The sequence below is a fragment of the Oryctolagus cuniculus genome, chromosome 14, assembly GCF_051225735.1.
Source record: "Oryctolagus cuniculus isolate XC-2025 breed Fujian yellow rabbit chromosome 14, ASM5122573v1, whole genome shotgun sequence".
Lineage (NCBI taxonomy): Eukaryota > Metazoa > Chordata > Mammalia > Lagomorpha > Leporidae > Oryctolagus > Oryctolagus cuniculus.
In genome coordinates, this window is record NC_142880.1 from 18,417,482 (window position 1) to 18,439,596 (window position 22,115).

The window sequence follows — 22,115 nt, forward strand, 5'->3', positions numbered from 1 at the left end:
GTGGAAATCCTGAAATGATTTGGGGAATATTGGCTTGCATTCTCAGTCATTATATTTCACAGATAATTTCCATTATGTGTAAAATATTTGGAATGCTCTGACATTGGAGATGGCTCATAAGATGAGTTAAATTATGTTACCCTTAATAGTCTGTACCAGGAGTCCTCATAGCAAAATCACTGCCTTTATTTAGAAAAAAAAATTTTTTTTAGGTTTTTATTTATTTAAGACAAGTGACAGAAAAGGAAAGACAGAGAGAGGTCTTCCATCTGTTGGTTTGCTCCCCAAATGGCTGCAACAGCTGGGTCTGGGCCAGGTTGATGCCAGGAGCCAGGAGCTTCATCTGGGTCTCCCACATGGGTACAGTGGTCCCAGCACTTGGGTCATCTTCCACTGTTTTTCCCGGCCCATTAGCAGGGAGCTGGATCACAAGAGGAGCAGCCGGGACGCCAATCAACACCCATATGGAATGCTGGTGTCACAGGTGGTAGCTTTATCCACTGTGCCACAATGCCAGCCCCTAGGTGTGGGGAGCAATTCGGACTATACTGTTACTGGAATTAAGATTTATTCTATGCATCTGCTCTCCCACAATATGGCGCTGGGAGAGAAGTAAACAGCTTCTACCCAGCTGCCTCTCACCAACTTGACAAGCTGCAGGAGCTGCTCCTGATTGGAGGAGAGCGGCGTGCTCGGCGTGTGGGCAGCCGAGTTGGGATTGGTGGAGAGGACTATATAGGAGGAGAGAGACGGCATGGTGGTGTGGGTTGGTTGGAGAGTGCGTTGGAGAGTTCGCGGGGAAGTTCGTTACTTCGTTCTTTCTCATTTCTCTCTACTCATTCTTGCTTTGGGAGTTTGCTGTTTACTTATTCTTACTTTACTATAGAAAGGACTTGTAAAAAAAGGGAACAACAAGCGCCCGGTCCGGTGCGGCTCCTCCGCGTGCGGAGGAGCAGCACCTAGGAAAAAAAAAAGTTTTCATATTAATTTATTTGAGAGGCAAAGTGACACAGAGCTGCCATCTGCCCAAGAAACCTGGGATCAGACCAGGCCAAAGCTGGGTGCTAGGAACTCAATCCAGGTCTCCACATGGGTCGCAGGAACCCAGTGACTTGAGTCAGGCTGACCCTGGGAGCAGAGCCAGGACTTCACCCAGGCACCCTGACAAGGGGATGTGGGCATCTCTCCCAGTGTCTTAACCCATGGACCAAATATCCCACCCCACTCTGCTGATCATTTCATAGAGACGTGAGGCCACTGCCGCTGGAGCGTTGGTTGGACCGGAGGGTGAGAAGGGAGAAGCCGCTGTCTGGAACATTGCAGGGCTGAGGAGCCCGAGGCCAACATAGCGAGATGGGTTATCCCCCATGCGAGGGGTCCCCGCAGAGTCCGTCAGCGGTGTGGATTACAAACAAACAAGGCGCGGCTTTCAAAATTTCTCTGCACCAGATAAACATCGTTTAATTCCACCTTCCACGAACTGTCTGGCTCATGAATTGTCAATAAGGTCTGCTAATGCATCAGGGACTGCACAGTTCCTCTGGGAATATGCTCCCAATGAGACAGGAAAGTGGAGGGAGGGGTTGAGCCAGCTGGGGATAGTCCCTTTTATCTCAAGACCGACGGGATATGGGTTTGGTTCCTCTTGCTCTGGACATAAGCAGACCACTGCCTGGACCAGACTCTCCCTAGTAAGGGGGCCACAGCTCCTAATACACTCGTAACACAAGGGAATGCTCAGTGACATGCCCACCAGCTCACACACCAGCAAACAGCGGGCCACACAGGGAGTAAAAGGGGACTGCAGCTAGATTCCAGGGGTCTACTGCCCGGGAAAGCCCCGACTCTCCCTCCCTTGTTAGAACACTCTGGGTGACCCGGCCCGCTGAGTGTGGAGTATGTTCCTCTGCTTTCTTGATCATTAACATTTGCTGTTTACTGTCCGCCGCCCTCCCACTGGCCCCTGAACTGTGTCTCAAGGTGCAGTCCAGAACCTGGGCACCGGACAGCAAGCACCACTGTCCACCGCCACTGACCCAAAGATGACCTGGGCACACAGCCTTCCTGGCCGGGCCTCCACCATGCTCACTGCCAGCAGGGCGCCTCCTAAGCCAGCTGTGTCCGCTTCCCCAGCCACTCCTGATACCCTGGACTGCCCATGTGTGTGACCTGTGTCCACTCCATGCACCTTGGACTCTTGCTCTGGCTGGGGCTGCATGGCCAGTGCCTGTGTGCTGTGCTGTGCGCATTCCCGCATGCCCTGCACAGGCCAGATCCCCACAGCTTGAACAGCCACTGCAGACTTGCGAATAAAAAGGAAAAGCAGCCGCGAGTGAGAGAGGTGCTTGTCCCGAGTCTGCATTAGCCCTGGGCTGGGGTCTGGGCCTTGCCTTCATAACGAGCAGGAGGTGAGGGAGAAGTTCCGCTCCACCTGGCTCCTCCTGGGCGCAGCCCCTCCCCCTCCCCCTCCCCATCTGTTCAACCTTTGACCTCTAGACTCAAACCTCTCTCCTATCTCCTTGGGAGTTCTTTTAGCTCCTCATACTACCTGTTTTTCTTTCTTCTTTTTTATTTTTTAAGATTTTATTTATTTGAAAGAGTTAGGGAGAAGGAGAGGTGGAAAAAGAGAGAGAGAGAGGTCTTCCATCTGCTGGTTCACTCTCCAATTGGCTGCCATGGCTAGAGCTGCACCAATCCTAAACCAGGAGCCAGGAGCTTCTTCCAGGTCTCCCACAAGGGTGCAGGGGCCCAAGGGCTTGGGCCATCTTCAACTGCTTTCCTAGGTCATAGCAGAGAGTGGGATCAGAAGTGGAGAAGCCGGGACTAGAACTGGCACTTATATGGGATGCCAGCACTGCAGGCGGTGGCTTTACCCGCTACGCCATAAGCTGGCCCCTCTACCTGTTTTTCTAATTGGGCGATAGCAGCATTGGAATAAAAGATGAGGTTCTTCCCTGGGCCTGGGTGGTGAAGCCACCAAAAGCCCCTGAGATAAGTTCTCTTGCTAGGAGGTGGGGGCTGTGCTCAGACGTCCTCCTGCCCCCCACCCCAGCAGTCTGCCCTTCACACTCTTGGTGGCGTTCCTGTCTCCTCGCAGGTGCAGGGTATTTAGGGCTTACATGCAATGCTTGGTCTTTGGCTCTTTGACCAGTTGATGGCACAAGGTGTGAATTCCCTGGGAATTAATGTAGACTTTAGTTCTGAAAGGACTTAGAAACAGTTTAAATGCACTTTTAAAGGAGTTTGAACAGGAAATTTGAATTCCTCCATATTTTGTTTCACTGATAGAATTTGCTGCTATTTCCAAATATACTTTTTTTTCCTCCTAAATTGTGCATTTTTCTGATTTTAAAAAACTCTGTCAGGATAGGCATTTGGTGCTTATCGGAGTCCCTGGTGCGAGTCCTGGCTGCTTTTCCGTCTTCCTGCTGGGGCTCACCCTGGGAACAACAGGTCGGGGGCGGGGGGTCCAGTGGACTGAGTTCCCAGTTCCCAGCTTCTGCCTGGCCCAGCCCTGGCTGTTGTGGGCACTTGAGGAGTGAACCAGCAGGTGGAAGCTCTCTCTGTCTCAATAAAATGAAAATTGAAAAAAAAAATTTAATGAAATAAAAAATACTCTTGCTTTGCAAGAATAGAAAGAAACGTTGGCACGCGAGTGTGAATAAATGAGCAACCTAAGCCGAAGGCTGGAGACCTACCTTGATGAGCCAGTTTTCTACCGCAGGTGAGACAGCTACTCAGCACCAGCCCCCCACGGGCTGGCTTTTCCCTTCTTCCTTCCTGCTGGAAGTACCTGGCTTGTGCCTTAACTTTTAGCAAATTAAAGGGTGTAAAAAAAAATGCAATGTCCTCAGGTTCAGTTTTTGTAAAATTAAAGCTTGTGTGGGCAACCGTGAGGATCCTGGAAATCTCTCCCCACTGTGGCCTGGTCCCTGACCCAACCGTTGTTCTCCGGGGTCCCGTGGGGTGGAAGACGAGCAGGGTCGGCTTTCTCGGTTTGCATCTGTGGGGAGCAACCCGGACTGGACTGAGTTACTGGAATTAAGACTTATTCTATGCATCTGCTCTCCCACAATATGGCGCTGGGAGAGGAGGCAACAGCTTCTACCCAGCTGCCTCTCACCAACTTGACAAGCTGCAGGACCTGCTCCTGATTGGAGGAGAGCAGCGTGCTCGGCGTGTGGGTAGTAGAGTTGGGATTGGCGGAGGAGGACTATAAAGGAGGAGAGAGACAACATGCACCAGAAACATCTAAGGGGAACATCCACCTGAGGAACACCTGTGCAGCCCCCGAGAGAGCCGGCCGGCGGTGTGCCGCTCCCCCGCGGAAGTGGGGAAAGTGGCCAGGGGAAACCGCCCTTCCACGGAGGTGGAAGGGACAGTAGCCAACCCGGGAAGAACCAGCAGCAAACCCAGGGAGGGCCGAGCAGACAAAAGAACAGCGCAGGGTCCTGTGTCGTTCCTCCACGAAGAGGGGGAGCGACAGCATCGGCTTCCTCCGAGGGAGGCAGTGCCACAGAGTGACTGCCTGCTGGGACCCAGAGTGGCCACTGCTAGAGCCCCAGGTGATGGGTGGCGAGGGCAGGAACAATGCTTTCCCTGATAAGTCGGATGGTGGCAAAAGCTAAGATGGTTTCCTGGGTGAGAATTCAAATGTAGAGGCCGGCATCGTGGCATGGTGGGTAAAGCTGCTGCTTGCGATGCCAGTATCCCACATCACAGCACTGGTTCCAGGCCTGGCTGCTCTACTTCTGATCCAGCTTCCTGCTAGTGAATACCCTGGGAAGGCAGCAGAGGATGGCCCAAGTGCTTGGGCCCTGCCGTCCATATGGGAGACCTGGATGGAGGTCCTGGCTCCTGGCTTTGTCCTGGCCCCAGATGTGGCCATTGCGGCCATTTGGGGACTGAACCAGCAGATGTTGCTCTGCCCTTCAAATAAATAAATAAATCTTTTTTTAAAAAATTTCAAATATAAAGGCCAATGTTCAAATGTGTCTATAGGTGCTATCAGTTATTTCCTAAACTTTTTTTTATAGATTTATTTATTTATTTATGAGGCAGAGAGAGAGAGAGAGGTGTCTTACACCTGCTGGTTCATTCCCCAGATGGTCACAATGCCAGGAGCTGGACCAGTCCGAACCAGGAGCCAGGAGCTTCAGCCAGGTCTCCCACATGGGTGCAGGAGCCCAAGCACTTGGGTCATCTTCTGCTGCTTTCCCAGGCCATTAGCAGAGAGCTGGATAGGGAGTGGAGCAGCCGGGACTCAAACCGGTGCCCATATGGGATGCTTGTGCTGCAGGCAGTGGCTTTACCCGCTATGCCACAGTGCCGGTCCTAGGGCTCAGGGAACTTGAGCAGGGGACACCAACATCATGCAGGGTAAGATCCCATCAGGGTGGGGCAAGTGTGGAAGTCAGGAGGGCCACGCAGGACACCCCAGGAATAACCTGGGGAGACCTCGGGGTGTGTGTTCTGCAGGCAGAGGCGTCTGTGTGGCTGTCACGGACTGGCGAGGTCTGAGCAAGCAGGTGTCTGTCTCTGTTATCCAGCATCGTCATGTATGGTGTTCTTACTACGCAAGCTGGACGCTTGCATCCGTTACTTCCTTTAGAAGGGGACGCGTAGAACAGGAATGGCACTCCCTGGGGTGGTGGAGTGCAAGGCCATGACGCCAGACAGACGGCTGATTCACATCCTGGCTCCACCACGTCCTGTCTCTGGACTTTGCTAGTTTGCAGAATGGGCCCCAGGGACACACCAACTTAAAGCATCGTTGGGAGAGACCAATGAGGCCATTCACAGAAAGTGCTGAAGCCGTGCCCTGCACAGGTGGCTCTCGGGGAGGGCGACTTTATCATTTCTGTGAGTGTGGCTCACTGCACAGATGGCTGCAATCAGCATCATCATCACCACAGTAGCCCCAACCCTTGCAGCCAGGAGCGGGGGGTGTCTCCCTTCCGGAATGAGCATGGCAAGCAGCACAGCTGGGAAGAACTCAGCCGTGACTCCAAAGCCCGCAGGCTCTACTAAGCAGCAAGCAGCCTCCCACCCCCACCCCCAACCCCCGCCAAACATTCCTAGAAAAATGCGCAGGACCGCGGCTCACGCTGAAATCCAGGCTATGGCTATCCTGTGTGCTGCCATCTCTGGTAGTGTCACTGGGAGACAGACACATGCAGGGCATTAGCCAAGGCTGACTTCAAAGTCAAGGAAACATCAAGGCTGTCCCGCCGCCCACCAGCCCCCCACCAGGAAACTATTCCAAGGTCTAATCTCATGGTGATTCTTCAGTGTTAGGACTGGCTCACACACAGGCCTTGCATTAATATTTGAGGTCTTATTTATTTATTTATTTATTTGACAGGTAGAGTTAGAGAGAGACAGAGACAAAGGTCTTCTTTCCATTGGTTCACCCCCTCAAATGGCCGCTACTGCCAGAGCTATGCCGATCTGAAGCCAGGAGCCAGGTGTTTCCTCCTGGTCTCCTATGCAGGTGCAGGGCCCAAGCACTTGGGCCATCCTCCACTGCACTCCCGGGCCACAGCAGAGAGCTGGACTAGAAGAGGAGCAACCGGGACTAGAACCCGGTGCTCACATGGGATGCCGGCACCGCAGGTGGAGGATTAACCAAGTGAGCCACGGCGCTGACCCCTGAGGTCTCAGTTTTTGAGAGACAGACAGACAGACAAGCAGGACAGGAAGGAGGAAGAGGATCATGGGTAGCTGGTTCAATAGCCACTGCGGACTCCAGTGAGTTGAGTTCAGTCCAGTAGAGCTGCATGCAAATCAACATTTTGTTTCTGGGCAACAGCTTCGCCCTCCCCCCATCCGCCATGGGACACCCCACAATGCATCCTTGTGCCCAAGGGAGCCTGCCTCCCACGACGAGTGGGTAGAAAGACCTTTATGTGTCTGGCTTTGGTACTGGCAGCCCTGTGGCAGTTAGAGGCCTGGGACCCATGGCTTTGTAACAGCTCAGTCTTAAGGGTGCTATTTCACAGTTGCTGATGCTTGGTCCTGTGTTGATAAATCTACTGCAACAACTCTTGGCACAGACTGTGGCCATCATGACGCTTGAATTGAACCAGCAGATGAAGGCTTTGATGGAAGCTGTGCCATTATAGAGACAGACAGAGGCGGCCAGCATGGAAGAAATCCCAGACACCATTGTGATGCCCCTGCGGAGCGGCTGGTGTGGTCTGTCGGGGCTGCTATAATGAAACACCACAGACTGTGGTGAACAACAGAAGTGTATGTCTTCAGGCTGGCACTGTGGTGCGGTAGGTTAGGTCGTTAACTATGATGCTGGTATCCTGTATAGGTGTCTGTTCGAATCTTGTCTGCTCCACTTCCAATCCAGCTCCCTGCTAATGCACCTGGGGAAGCAGCATGAGATGCCCCGGATGCTTGGGCTCCTGCACCCACGTGGGAGGCCAGGATGGAGCTCCTGGCTACCAGCTTCACCCTGTCCCAGCCCTGGCTGGTGCAGACATTTGGGGAGTAAAGTAGCAGCTGGAAGACATATCCTCTACCCTGCAGTTAGGAGTTAGGAGAAAGGAAAGAGCAGCAATTCTCCATTTCCAAAGCTTGTGACTTTTTTTTATTTTAAGATTGATCTATCGATCTATCATCTGAAAGGCAGAGACATAGTGCAGAGACAGACACACACGAGGAGAAGGGGAGAGAGTGAGCAAGAGAGAGATCTTCCATTCACTGATTTACTCCCCAAATGGCAACAGACAGGGCTGGCTGGGCCCGGCGGATGCCTGGAACCCGGCCCTCCATCCGGATCTCCCACATGGGTGGCAGGGGCCCAAGTCCTTGGGCCATCTTTCACTGGGTTTCAAGTGCACGACCAGGAAGCTGGATTGGAAGCAGAGTAGCCAGGAGTTGAATCGGCACTCTGATATGGGCAAACAGCCGCCCAACCTGCTATGCCACAATGCCAGCTCCAAGGTTGGGAGTCTTAAAGTCCAGGACCTGCTTCTTGGAGAGGAGTGTTATGTTAAAACTTTATCACTACTTCAGAAAGTCACGATGTGCAGCAGCGAATCGAAGGCTGTGGAAAGCCCCAAGTGAAATCTGTCAGCCCAGGAACATTGGCTGGAAGGTGGGGTGTGGGGGGTTCTCCTGATTTGAAAATTCATGGTCTACCTGGGGCTGCTGCCACTGTTCTGGTGTTAACATCCAGGACAATGGGTCGGCGCTGTGGCGCAGCAGGTTAGTGCCCAGGACTGAAGCACTGGATCCCATATGGGCACCGGTTCGAGCCCTGGCTACTCCACTTCTGATCCAGCTCTCTGCTATGGCCTGGGTAAACAGTAGTTGATGGCCCAAGTGTTTGGGCCCCTGCACCCATGTGGGAGACCTGGAAGAAGCTCCTGCTTCCTAGTTTCTGTCCAACTTAGACCTGGCCATTGTAGCCATTTAGGGAGTAAACCAGCAGATGGAAGATTTCTCTCTCTCCCTGTGACTGTACCTTTCAAATAAATCTTTAAAAAATAAAAACAAAAAAAGTGTGGGGCTGGCGCTGTGGTGCACTAAGTTAATCTTATGCCTGCAGTGCCGGCATCACATATGGGCACCAGTTCTAGTCCCGGTTTCTCCACTTCCGATCCAGCTCTCTGCTATGGCCTGGGAGGGCAGTGGAGGATGGCCCAAGTGCTTGGGCCCCTGCACCCGTGTGGGAGACCAAGAGAAGCACCTGGCTCCTGGCTTTGGATTGCTGCAGTTCTGGCCACTGCGACCACTTGGGGAGTGAACCAATGGAAGGAAGCCTTTTCTCTCTATCTCTCACTGTCTGTAACTCCACCTGCCAAATAAATAAATAAAATCTTTTTTTTTTTTCGGACAGGCAGAGTGAACAGTGTAAGAGAGAGAGAAAGAGAGAGAGAGAGAGAGAGAGAGAGAGAAAGGTCTTCCTTTGCCATTGGTTAACCCTCCAATGACCGCCGCAGCCAGCGCACTGTGGCCAGCGCACTGCGCTGATCCAAAGCCAGGAGCCAGGTGCTTCTCCTGGTCTCCCATGGGGTGCAGGACCCAAGCACTTGGGCCATCCTCCACTGCACTCCTGGGCCACAGCAGAGAGCTGGCCTGGAAGAGGGGCAACCGGGACAGAATCCGGTGCCCTGACCGGGACTAGAACCTGATGTGCCGGTGCTGCAGGCAGAGGATTAGCCTATCGAGCCGCGGCACCAGCCAATAAAATCTTAAAAAAAAAAAAAAAGGCAGCGAATGGGGACCATCCTATTCAGGGTAGGGCAGGGCTCCCACAGTTAGCTTCATACACCCACTTTTTATTATTTGAGAGAAGAGAGAGAGAGAGAGAGAGAGAGAGAGAGAGAGAGATGGAGACAAAGGGATCTCATTCCCTGGTTTATTTCCCAAATGGCTGCAACAGCAAGGTCTGGGTCAGGGCCACGCCAGAAGCCAGGAACCCTAGCCACGTCTCCCATGTGAGTGGCAGGGCCAATTTCCGCTGTTTTCCCAGGCACATCAGCAGGAAGCTGGGTCAAAGATGGAGCAGCTGGGACTTGAACAGGTGCTCCACTATGGGAAGCCAGGGTTGCAGAAGGCGGCTTAGTCCTTTGTACCTCGCAGGCCCCCACACTCACTCATGAGGGTTTCATTCTGAATGTGGGGGTGGGGGACAGCCCTGTGGCCATGGGCTCCAGCAGAGTTCTTTAATTCTACCTGCCCAGGAGGTGCTGGCCCCCAAGTCTCAGGATGCCTCCTTGGGTCCCCATTTGACATGTTTGGTGAGAGCCCAGAGCAAACTGTGTTAAAGATCGGCCGGGTCCAGTTCACAAGAGGCAAAATCCTCACCTATGTGTGCTCTGTAAGGCACACAGAGGACAGCAAGAAGGCAGCTGTGCCTCTCTTTCCTGGGAGTCACAGCCCAGCTGACTGGGAGGGAGTCAGGTAGGCAGGAAGGGGCACCAGGGCCAAAGCCCCAGTGCTGTGCCCTGCACCAGGCTCCTCACCCATAGGTCTTCCTGTTCCCCTTCTCTCTGTCAGCTCTGCCCAGCTCCCTGCAAAGTCGCCTGGGGACAGGAAACATAAGCCCATGCATAAATATAGACCCACATTTAACTAGGGCCAGTGCTTAAAGGGACCAGGCCAGAATTCTCTTCTACATTACAGCAACATGAAATCCTGCCCCTTCGAAGGTTCACTGTAGTTAACAAGGAGAGACTGCTATTCATATGAGACAGGAATTTTAAGTCAAAAATCCCAGCAGCCCAGGGCTTTAAAATATTCCTGAGGACTGATGACCAATTATTAGGGAGTGGGAAATCAGGGAACCTGGCTTGGTTTTTACAATGAGATTTGAAGACGATGGGTTATCACCCCCCAACTCTCCAGAGTGTGAGAAGTTGGGAGGGCTGGAAGCAGCAGGACAAGGCAACTACTGAGATCAGACATTGATCAGACATTCACAGGAGATCAAATCTTTTGTTTCCTGAAATAAGCAGACAGAGCTTTGGCTAGATTTTTTTTTTTTTTTTTTTTTTGAGAGACGAAGAGAAGAGAGAGACAGACAGAAGGTTCCTCTCACTGATTCACTCCCCAAATGCCTGCAATAACCAAGGCTGGGCTGAGTGGAAGCCAGGAGCCAGGAATGCAATCCAGGTGCCCCATGTGGGTGGCTGGAACCCTTGTACTTGACCCAGCCCTGCTGCCTCCCAGGGTCTGTGTTAGTGGGAAGCTGGAGTCGGAAGCGGGAGGCGGGAATCAAGCCCCACATGCTGACGCAGGAACCTGCAGGGTGCTGACCAGAAGGCTACACACCTGCTGCAAGGTATAGATTTCTCACCTGTTCATTCTTGCTTTCCTTTGCCCGTCCCTTGTACCAGGCTCTCGAGGCCCTTTGGAACATGGCCCTTTCTGCCCTTGCACTCCATCCAGGATTACTCAGTAGGCAGCAGGAAACAGGAGATGACGTGAGAGTCTGCACTCTGGCCAGGAGGTCACCAAGTCCCTTTCTCCTGCTTGGCCCAAACCCCAGCTGTGACACTGGAGAAACCCAACCCCAAAAGAAAAGACACCCAGAGGCTAACAGTTGGCAATCTCCCAACTAAATGACCAGATCCACACTTGATCAATTCCTTCTTTCATTCATTCATTCCCTCAACAGGTATTTATACAATGTCCAGTAACTACCAGGCAGTCTTCCTGTTGATGACAGGCAGAGAGACAAAGACAGGCACAGAGAGAGAGCACACTCTTATCTGGCTGGTTCACTCCCCGAATGTCTACAACAGCTTCTGGCAGGAGCCGAAGCCACTGGCCTAAGAACTTGATGTCTCCCGTGTGGGTAGCAGGGAGCCAGCCATTTGAGACATCACTACTGCTTCCCAGGCACCTTACTGCACCTGTTATTGGATGTAGGCTTCATAACAGGCAGGTGCCTTATTCTTAATTATCTGTCAACAGATTTCCAGATTCTTAGAGATTTTAAAACAGAAAAAGTAGGATCTCAGAAGAAGATTAAAAAGCAAAGACATAAAATATGAAAATACTCTTTCCAAATCCATTCTCTTGAAGAGAGAAAGAGAGGGAGAGAGAAAAAGCACACGAGAGACCATGAAAGTGCTTCCACCTACTGGTTCATTCCCCCAATGTCCTCAATAGCTGGAGCTGCGCCAGGCGCTCCCTCTGGGTCTCGGACGATGGGCGACAGCAGCCCAGAGCCAGCAGTGCCGCCTCTCGGGTTGCGCTGACGGAAGCTGGAGTCGGGGGCAGAGCTGAGGAGCACACTAAGGAACTCTAAAGCAGACGCAGGAGTCTTAACTGGCATCTTGACCGCTAGGTCAATCACCCACCCCACATCTCTCTTTCCCTGTGAGTTTTAGTTGGGCCACAGGAGGTTGCCCAGCCAGGGCCCCCTCTGCCTGGCCTCCCTGCAGCCAGGGGGCGCTGTGAGACCAAGTGCTGCCCAATGGGATGCGAGTACACGTTGCCGGGTCTATTGAAACCTCATGGAGCAAACGCCACCTGCCTGCCTCTGGACCACTAAGAAAAGAAAAAAAGATGCTCTGTCATGTTTTCTGTTTTTATCATAGCAGCTTCTCCTGCATCCTGACACCTGTGGTCCCTGGGAAGGTCCCAGAGAGGCCAGGGGAATCCCAGTGTGGTGAGGGAAGGAGACGGCGCCCAAGCACAGGGCTCTGCCCAGGCACAGGGCCACGGAGCAGTGCGGCTCCATAACAAGGGCTCTGCTGCTGCTTTTTAACTGGACACACCGATCCTCACCTGGCCTCGTGCTGATGGCTTTTCTACCCTCCACGCCTGGCCAGGTGAGGGGCAGCAGGTGCACCACACTCCGACAGGAATGGTGTGCCCCGTCTTCCTCCAAGCGAGAAGTGGACCCTTCTGAGCCTAGAAACCAATACGGGAGCCAGCTTCGTGTGCAGCACGCTAAACTACAGCCCGTGTGCAAGGCAAGCATCCCACTTGAGTGCCGGTTTGCTGGTTCCAGACCCAGCTGCTCCACTTCTGGTCCTGCTCCCTGCTAATGTGCCCAGAAAAGCATCCAATGATGTCCCGAGTGCTTGGGCCCCTGCTACCCTTGTGAGAGACCCAGATGGAGATCCAGGCTCCCGGCCTTGAACTGACCCAGCCCCAGCTGTTGCCGGCATCTGGAGAGTGAACTGGTGAATGGAAGATCTCGCTCCCTGTCTCTCCCATTGTCATGCTGCCTTTCAAATACACCTTCTTTAAAAATTACGCAGCAGGCCCTCCTGTCGGCCCCCATGTACTCAGCTCACACAACAGCCTCCCAGAAAGACCGTGGGGCACTGTGTATCAAGAGACTCCTGCACTGGCTGCCCCGGAAGCACCCTGATGAGCTCCCAGGAGAAGCCAGTCTGTGTCCCGGGCTGTCTTCAGCTTCTCTTCTCCAGGAGTCGTCCATCCGTCCATCCACTGATGACATTGCCGCCTCCTCACAGGGCCAGGTTGTGCTTGCCTCGCTTTTCAAGATGAAAACGTATCACCGAGGGAGGTTACGGGGAACGAAACCATACAGAGAAACCATCACAGCCAAAATGAACCAGGGTTGCCTGGGAGACGCTGGCACGGGGTGGGGGTGGGGGGAGCAGGGCCTTATTAGTGTCTGGAGAGGGGCTTTCCTTCCTAACCCAGGGGGCAGGTGCCTAGGTGTTAGGTAGACCCACACGTCCTAGGTGCTGTTCTGTGTGTCCGCCATATTTCGCAGCATTTGGTAATAGGTGTGAATCTCTATCAAGCTGATCCACGTGTGGTCCAGGACCAGGGTCTGGGAGGAGTGAAGCAGGAGAGGTTTGCAGCTCTGTTTGCCATTGCAAACCATGTGCATGTGTTTACTTTGCTATAATCTAGAAAATGGGGTTACAGAGAGGCTAAGCCACGGTCCTCTCCTGGATCTGGTGAGAGACCAGTCCAGATGATGAACTACCATACAGCCTGATGGGAGTGGTTAAGACGCTGCTTGGGAGGCCTGCATCCCAAATCACAGTGCCTGGGTTTGAGAACAGGCGCTGGTTCCAGCTTCCTGCAAACATACGTCCTAGGAGGCAGCAGGCAACGGGCCAAGTGGGTGGGTCTCTGCCACCCAGCTTAAGTTCTTGCTGTAGGGCTTGGCCCAGCCCTGGCTGTAGCAGACATTTATGGAGGAACCAGTGGATGGAAGAGTTCTCTCCCCCTCTCTTTCAAATAAAATGAAAATAAATAGGTTTTAAAAGCAAAGAGCTATGGGGGCCGGCACTGTGGCGCAGCGGGTTAACGCCCTGGCCTGAAGCACCAGCATCCCATATGGGCGCTGGTTCTAGTCCAGGCTGCTCCTCTTCCCATCCAGCTCTCTGCTGTGGCCTGCAAAAGCAGTAGAAGATGGCCCAAGTCCTTGGGCTCCTGCACCCACATGGGAGAACAAGAAGAAGCACCTGGCTCCTGGCTTCAGATTGGCGTAGCTCTGGCAGTAGTGGCCATTTCGGGGGTAAACCAATGGAAGGAAGACCTCTCTCTCTCTCTCTCTCTCTCTCTCTCTCTCTCTCTCTCTCACTGTAACTCTGCCTGTCAAATAAATAAACAGGTGCTGCATTGCACTTCAATACGATCTTGAGAACATGGAAGAGAACTACCCAAGACCCTCCGAGTCACTTTGGCTACTTTATTAGAAAAGAAACGAATACAGGTAGAAATGAACTTAATCTTGCAATCCAGAACGCGCAAGTATCCCGTGAAGGATTCTTAAGTGTAGAATGGAGAACCAAAGAAAAACAAAACAAAACAACAACAAAAAAAGAATCATTTAGGAGAGCGTTTTATTTGGCTCCTTCCGGACACTCCTGGGGAAGGGGAAGCCACATCGAGTTCCTGCCCAAGCGTTTGGGATGACCTGGGTGCCCACCTTATCCCACTTAGCTGCCCCGGGACTGCCGCGTCTGCGCGTGCGTCTCCGCCTCTTGGGGCCACAAGTGGAGGCTGAGCAGGTGGTTCCTCAAAGCGGGTGCTCACGCCTGCTCCTGCCATCCGCGAGGCAGCACAGCCCCACGCCCACAGCACGGCTCCGAGCCCTGACTCTGGGTGGGGGGTGGGGGCGGAGGGGAGGCTTGGATGCAGTTTGACAAAACACATTCTGAATATCCAGCGAGTTCCTAAGACAAACTCCAGCCCAGCAAAAGAACTTCTGCTTGAGGAAGCAGCAGAACAGCAGGTAGAGTTAGTTTTATGGGTGTGCGGAGGGGTGGCGCTGGATAAACATGGGTGACAAAGGCTGATTGTGATCGGGGCCGCGCAGGACACAGAGAAGGACAGGAAACTCATGTGGAGAGAGGGACAGCTTCCAAGTCCGTGAGTGCAGCCTTGGCCAGGACGTGTACCGGTCTTCTGGTGCCATAAGAACCCATGAAGAAAAGCAGCACAGCCCTTCAACCCTCTGGGCCCGGAGCTCAGGGGCAAGTCGGTCCGCTTTGCATTATGGAACCCCAAGAATTTCTGCCCCAAATTCTGTCCACCAGGAAGTGCTGCCAACATTTGCAAAGCCGTCCGGCTCCCAGGGAGGCACGTCAGGGTGGGGATGGCTCTGTCAGGAAAGAAACAAAGGATTGGGTCTTCTTGGGAGGTGGCTTCCTCATGTCCTCATACCGTGGAGACACACTGTGGGACAGGTGGCTTTGCCACGGACTGGCCAGAGTGCTGATGGAGAAGGCCGAGGCCAACACAGGGATTTTTTGAATGTGAGAACCCTGACGGCTGCACCAGCACAGGGGCAGCCGGTGACATGCTTTGTCCCTTCTTTGATGCTGAGCCCAGAAGTTTCCAGAACCAGAAGCATGTGGTACCCATGTTGAGTTCTGAGTTCCTTAGGATCTGGCATGAGGCCAGAAAGCTAACTCAGACATGGGATGATGTTCTGGTGCTGTGGCACTGCGGATAAAGCTGCTGTCTGACACTCCAGCATCCCATATGGACGCCAGTTCGAGTCCCGGCTGTTCTGCTTTCAATCCAGCTCCCTGCTACTGGCCTGGGAAAAGTAGCAGAGGATGGCCCAACGGCTTGGACCCCTGCCCCACATGGGAAACCCAGATGAAGCTCCCAGTTTTGGCCTGACCCAAGCCATCCCTTCGTGAAATGTGCAATTCATAAATATTTGCGGTCACAGTTCCTCCAATCAGTGCAAATCCTTTCCCCTGGCCAGGGTGCTACCCTTCGCTACAAAGCGCGCTGGTGGAAATGGACGGCTTCCCAGGGCCCCGGCCCGGTGCTCCGTGCCACTCACCTGTCACTGCCGCAGGGCGCCCATCTCTTTCAGCCGTGCCAGCAGCTCCCCCTTCTCCTGCATAGCTATCAGATCGCTGCAGCCGCCGATGCAGTCTTTCCCGAGGAAGACCCGGGGCACCTGGAACAGCCAACAACAAGCCACTGCAGGCACCCACGCGCTACAGAAAAACCCCTCAACACAGGATGCGTTCAATCCAGAACAGTTTTTCAGCTTGAGGCTGCCCAAGTTGTGAAAGGGGTTGAACGTGTCACTTTACAGACACTTGCTTCAGAGAGAGAAGCCGGGTTGGCTGCAGCCCGGCCACCTGTTCAAGTCCTGGTTTCTCCAGCAGGGCCACAGACATCGGGAGGAAGCCGGCTTCTTAGCATAGCTGTTTGCATTAGGTTGTCTGACTTCTAGGTTTGTGGTTTATTAAATGCAGCCGTTGTTCTGTGCTGTTGAAACATGGTGGGCTCTGTCCCTAAGTACAGAGAGATCAGTAGGTCCTGGCTGCCTCCACTTAATCCCTGGCCATCCTAAGATATTTCAATGCTGTAGCTCAGTGCTGGGGTTGGTGCAGCAGTTTGGGCCACCGCCTGCGATGCTGGCATCCCCATATGAACACTGGTTCGAGTCCCGGCTGCTCTACTTCCAATCCAGCTTCCTTCTCATGTGCCTGGGAAAGCAGCGGAAGATGGCCCAAGTGCTTGGGCCCCTGCCACTCACACAGTAGACCCAGATGGGGATCCTGGCTCCTTGTTTTTGCCTGGCCCAACCCCAGCCCTGCCATTGTGGCCACCTAGGGAGTGAACCAGTGGATGGAAGACCTCTCTCTCTCTCTTCTTCACTCTGTCACTCTTTCAAATAAATAAAAATCTTTTTAAAAAACACAATGTATATGGATCTGAGTATATGCTTCAGGTCAGCCAAGTCGGGCAGCGTGACGAAGTCATTGCACCTGCTGGCTGGGCCCACTGCAATCCCACTCGCACCCAGAGGGCTTGGGAATCCCAAGGGAGGTGGCAGTCCCTCCACGGCAGCCCAGGCAATTTCCAACACCTGTGTCACCTGAGGGCCGCCTGGCAGCGAGGAAGCAAGTGCCTTAGGGGTGACCCAGGGAACAGGCAAATGGCTGGAGACAGAGAATGCAGAAGAGGGGCTGGCTTTGCAGGGAGACATCTGTGAAGCGGGGTTCCAGGTTTAGTGGGTTTCCCAGGCAAGGTGGGTCCCGCCCCCACATGACCACGGCCACTTCCTGTGTCCTGAGAGTGAGGAAGAACCCTGGGGTCCAGTCTGTCTGTACAGAGGGGACGATGGCTGGTAACGGGCGGGTCACATAAGTCACCACCTGTGGCCACGGTGCCAGCAGCTTTGCCCATGGAGGCCCCAGCCGTGCAGGCAACACTGCTTTTAGCCATGGGAGGAAGAAGAACTGCAGAGAGCCGAGGTCCCCTGCACCCGGGCCATTCACTGTTTTAGGAAGAAGGTCTCCCCACCCCAGCTTCCAGGGCTTGTGCTTTCTGTCGCCCCTTGACTTCCTTGTTTCCACAAAGTTACCACTCCCACAAGTGACCCCCAAGGCTGCCTCTGGCCAGGGTACCAGCGGGGTCTGAGTGACCCAGGTTGACCAAGAGGCCCTGAGGAGCCAGGAGTCCCCTCGTTGGACAGAAATTCTCCAACTGGACCTAGCATCGCCATCCGGGTCGGCCACTAACCTCCCCTTCCTCTAGTGCATTGGGGCCCCAGCATTCACATTTCTACCAGATCTGGGGATTTTTATCTGCAACCCATCTGTCTGCACTGAGCATCTCTCTATTCCCCCGGGGGATCTGAGGCTTGGGAAACCCCCAGCACCTGAGACAGGCCAGGACACGTGCTCAAGGGCTGTCCCCAGGGTAGTGTCGCACACAGCACTTGGCAAAGGTGCTGGCCTGCCCGAGAGTTGGGAGGCCCCTCTACCCCCCACCCCCAAGCCTGGACACCAGCAAAATGACACCAGCGCAGAGCGCCCCCCAACGGAGCTGAAGTGCAGGCTGCACAGGAATTAATGAAACAGGAAGCCGCCAGGAGTGGTAGTTTCAGCTGAGGGCAGAGGGGGAAGCCCCCTCGGGCTGCCTGTCCTCCACCAGGCCCCCCCTGCTTGGAGGGCCTCGCGAGCCAGTTACCGCGGACCGAGTCTGGCAACACAGGCCCTGGCGCTCTGGGAAGTGGTTTCCTGCTGCCGCCAGGCCACATCTCCTGCGCTGAGGTTCCTCAGCTGGTGCAATTGCCAAGCTCTCCCCCACTTCCTGGGTCCGCGGGCACAGGCTACGTCACTTCCTGCCTGAGCCACTGTGACAGCCTGCAAGTGTCTCCCAGCTTTACCATAGCTCTGGCCCGCCTCCAGCCTCTTCCCCAAAGATTCAAAACAGGCCGAGTCACCCGTGCTCAGACCCACCAGGGGCCTCTCATTTCTCTTCAGGCATAAGCCAATGGCCCTTATACCCGAAGGTTGCAAGGCCTTCGTAACCCATCTCCCATCTTATCTTGGCACTCTGTCCTCTTCCCCTCCTACTAACTCACAATGTTGCAGCCACCCTGGCCGCCTCGCTGTTCCACAAACCTGCCAGGTACGCTTCCACCACAGGACCTTTGCACATGCTGTTCCCACTGCCCAGAAGCCACCACCCCCAGATCTCTGCCTGCCTTTGTAGAAATCCTCTCACATGCTCCCTTCCCAGGGAGGCCCTGCTGGCTCTCCGCTGACAGCTGTACCCTACTTCTTCCTCTCCCTTAATTTTCCTTCGGATCATCTCCCAGAGACCTGTTTTATTTTTTCCATTTAATATCTGTCTCCCTCTTTACAATTTAGGTTAGAAAAAGGCAGGAGCCTGGACTCTTTCATGGCTGTGTTCCCAGGGCCCTGAAAAGCATCTGGAATATCGTAGGTACTAAAAGGTAACTGTTGTGTCCAAAGTCATCCCTCACTAAGGAGTGAGAAACGGAAGCCGAGGGAGTTTGCAGCCAGCTGACCTCCCTGCCTTGCAGAAAGCGTTCAGAGAGGGTCTTCGGGGAGAAGGGAGTTGATGCAGCTCAGAAACTTGGATCTGCACAAGGAAAAGCAAAGCCTCAAAGAGGAAGAGGTGAGGCACGGATCTAGCAAACAGGCCTCCTGGGCTGGGCCTGACCAGAGGCAGCCAAGTCCTGCCCAGCACCACCCTCACTCCAGCCTACGTGAGCCACCTGCGGCTGCTCTCGGGCTTCCAGTCCCTTTGGGTAGGGGACTCTGAGGCACAGGGTCCTGTAACACAGGAACGCGCTACACTGACTCAAGACTCAAAGAAACTTAAACCTGAAGACCACGACTAGCACCATTCTGCAAAGAAACGGAAGGAAACTCCTTCGATGGCTGCACAGAGAGATTTGCTTTTCCCCGCCTGCAGGGCAGGTGCTGCCTGGCTGAGCTGTTTGCAAATTGGAACCACCTGGGGGTCTTTCTGATCACCGGTGCTGGCCCCCACCAGTGCTGGCCCCCACCTCTGTCTGCTGAGGAGGTGGCAGAGGGTGTTTGTAAAGAGCTGCCCAGGGGAGTCCAACAGGTGGCAGAGTTGGGGAGAGGGGACCCCACTGCAGTGTTACATGCACCCAAGCCCCAGCTGCCTCTTGCCCAGGACCCGGGCTCATAGCAATGGGGTAACTGCAGTTGGCTTCCTTCTGCGTGGAGAGAAAGGGGGCAAAGCCCTCCAAAGGCATGTGCCTAGAACCCACAGAAAACCCCGCGAGTTTACTTCACACTGAGACAGGGTATGTGCTTCTGCCAACACGGTGTTCTAGAATGTTCTGCCGGAAAGGGAACCCAGGTGAGCTCGTGGGCACCTGGCACCTGCCCTCTGCCCCCCACCCTGCCCAGGCATACAGGCAGGGGATCTGGCTGGCTGGGCCCTCCCCGGAGCAGCCCCCTGTGGGAGGAACGGCATGCTTTGCAGATAGAAGACAATGGTTCTTAGGGGTCCGGGTCCATTTGCAGCAAAGGGGACTTGGAGGCCACCTCCTCCCAGCTGTTTTGCAGCTGAGCTTCTTGAAGATTCCGCCTAGGACCACACAGCAAGGCTTTGGGACAGCCAGGACAGCCTCTGACCTCCCCTTGCCAACTGGCCTAGAAACGCCCTGAGATTAACTCAAGACTCTAGTAATGGGGCTTGAGATGAGGGAGGGAGGAGTCAGATAAGGCCGGGTGAGCAAACCAGGCGATGATTAAAGGAAGCCAAGGCAGAAGGGCAAATGCCACTGGGCTACGGGGCCGTGGAAGACAGCACACGTGACGCCCGTGTAGGTGGACAGAAAGGCACGGGTCGCCCCAGCACCCCCCAGCCACCTGCCAGCCCCCCTGAAAGCTGTCAGGGCCCCCACAGCGCTGAAGACAAAGCTGAGCCCCACGCTGGTGCAGCCCAGCCTCCCATTCAAGGACCGGGCGGGCGGCACCTTCCCCCAGCCTCCCTCCCCCCATCCCCGCAAAGCCCTCTGGGCCCCTTGAAAGAGAGCCCCGGCTGCGACCTGCGAAAGCCGCGGGAAGAAAAAGCCTTGGACAGCGCAGCCCCACTCACCGTCCTGGCCCCCGTGAGCTGCTGCAAGTAATCTTGGATCTCGCTCATGTCGCTGGTGGCCGTGATATCGACGAATTCCAGGAGCCCTTGCTTGAAGGGTAATTCGCTGAGGATCTCCTGGGTCTTCCGGCAGTAGGGGCAGGTGGGCTTGATGAAGACCACCACCTTCCCAGGCTGGATTTTGCTGTTCACGAACTCCTGAGCCATGCCGAGGGCTGCAGTTTCCCCGGGGAGAAGGAACGCGCCACTGCAGGTACCGCTTGCCTCCCGGGCTCCGGCTTAAGCCTCGGCCCAGCCAGCTGCTCCCAGTTAATAAGGAACCTCCCTGGAGGAGGAGCTGGCCTGGTAGCTCGCCGAGTTTTAAAGGGACCGCCCCCAAGTCACTGCGGTCTGGCCTGAGTCACCGTGAATGCATACTTGCCGTGTCGCCGTTAGCAGCTATGGCCAGGGTGACCTTGTCCTCAGACGTCTGGGGAATGCCTGCCCTTTGGCAGGGATCAGAGCTAAGTCACAGTCGGGGGAGGCATAGGGCGCACGCACACAGACCAGCCTGCTGGGGAGGGGACTGAGTGGGCCGCAGGACCTCTTAGCGACAGGGTTGTTTTTTTTTTTTTTTTAAATGCAAACAGAACACTTTGAAATCTCTTTGGAGGAAGTGAAGTTGAAAGTATGACTTTGCACCCGTAGGGAGAGTTGCTCTCAGAGTATTTTGCCTGAACTGTGCACTGGGTGTTTGTTTTCATGGTTCTTGGTGCTTCAAAGTCTGGATATGTCGCAAAAGAAACCAGATGTGCAGCTTCTGTCTGGAAAGTGTGACGCCGGGCTCCTGTTCCTCAGGGCGGGGGGGGGGAGTGGCTGGTCCATATCCCCTTGGGACAGGGCAGATGGTGGCTCCAGGGGCCCACGCCTTGGGACACCCCAGAAGCATGTGGGTGGGTGACCCTTGAACGGTGGTTTAGTGCGGAAGCACATTCCAGCACAAGCCCCGATCTCAAGAACACAGCTCTGGGGCCACGTTGGGCCACAGCAAGTGGAGCAGCTGACTGTAACACCAGAGGCATGGCATCCCCTGTCTGAGCGATGGTTAGGGTCCCCGGCTGCTCTGCTTCTGATCCAGCGCCCTGCTAATGCCCCTGGTAAAGCAGCGGCAGGTGGCCCAAGTGCTTGGGCTCCTGCCACCCACGGGGGAGACCTGGATGGAGTCCCTGGCTCCTGGCTTCTGCCTGGCCCAGCCCCAGCCGTTGTGGCCACCTAGGGAGTAAACCAGCAGATGGAAGATCTCTATGCTCCTTACTGTCCTGTAACTCTGCCTTTCCAATACATAGATAAATTTTAAAACAACAACAACAACAATAAACAGCTCAGCCCATGTCTGCCTTAGGTGCCGTAAGACATGGGGCAGGGACTGTGGGTCTAGCAGGCTCTTTGCTCTCCCTAGCCCCGTCCCATGGCCTCATCCTCACCTCCAGAGTGGGAATGCCCGTCTCGTGCAGGGGGAATCATGGTTTCCCCCTGAACCTTTTACACAGAAGCTGGAGTTCTTTCAAAGGATGGGGCTGGGGCACAGCTGGATGCCACCAGGATCAAGCCAGTGGAGTCCCAGACACTGTGCCACAAGGAAAGGCTGTGCTAAAAACCACCACCCCCGGCCATTTCTTGCTCTCCTGCCTCCGCCCTTCCCGAACCTTGCTGCTGTTTGTTATCTCTGCTCTCCTCCTGTTCTTTCCTCATCTCGGTGCCTCCTGACCTCCTTATCAGCCACTCTGCTGGAACTGCTCTGTGTTGCAGCC

General features: G+C 54.5%; 1 protein-coding gene across 2 annotated transcripts; it reads right to left on the minus strand.

The window, feature by feature from the left end:
- Positions 1 to 162: 162 nt before the first annotated feature.
- GLRX (glutaredoxin) lies at positions 163 to 20,613 on the minus strand. Of its 2 annotated transcripts, none has more exons than XM_089313048.1 (3): positions 20,326 to 20,613; positions 15,761 to 15,880; positions 163 to 520 (listed from the first exon to the last, which is right to left on the minus strand). In XM_089313048.1, exons 1-2 carry the CDS (start codon positions 20,530 to 20,532, stop codon positions 15,764 to 15,766), a joined length of 324 nt encoding a protein of 107 aa, XP_089169174.1. In that variant the 5' UTR covers positions 20,533 to 20,613; the 3' UTR covers positions 163 to 520; positions 15,761 to 15,763. The 2 variants fall into 2 exon arrangements, with proteins under 2 accessions (XP_089169174.1, XP_002713972.1); XM_002713926.6 differs by lacking the exon at positions 163 to 520 and adding an exon at positions 14,287 to 15,064.
- Between the last annotated feature and the right edge of the window lie 1,502 nt (positions 20,614 to 22,115).

Coding starts and splice junctions, on each gene's coding strand:
- GLRX (XM_089313048.1), bottom strand. CDS start 20,532: ATGGCTCAGGAGTTCGTGAACAGCAAAATCCAGCCTGGGAAGGTGGTG. Junction 15,881..20,325: donor AGCTCACGGGGGCCAGGACG/GTGAGTGGGGCT, acceptor TGGCTGTTCCAG/GTGCCCCGGGTCTTCCTCGG.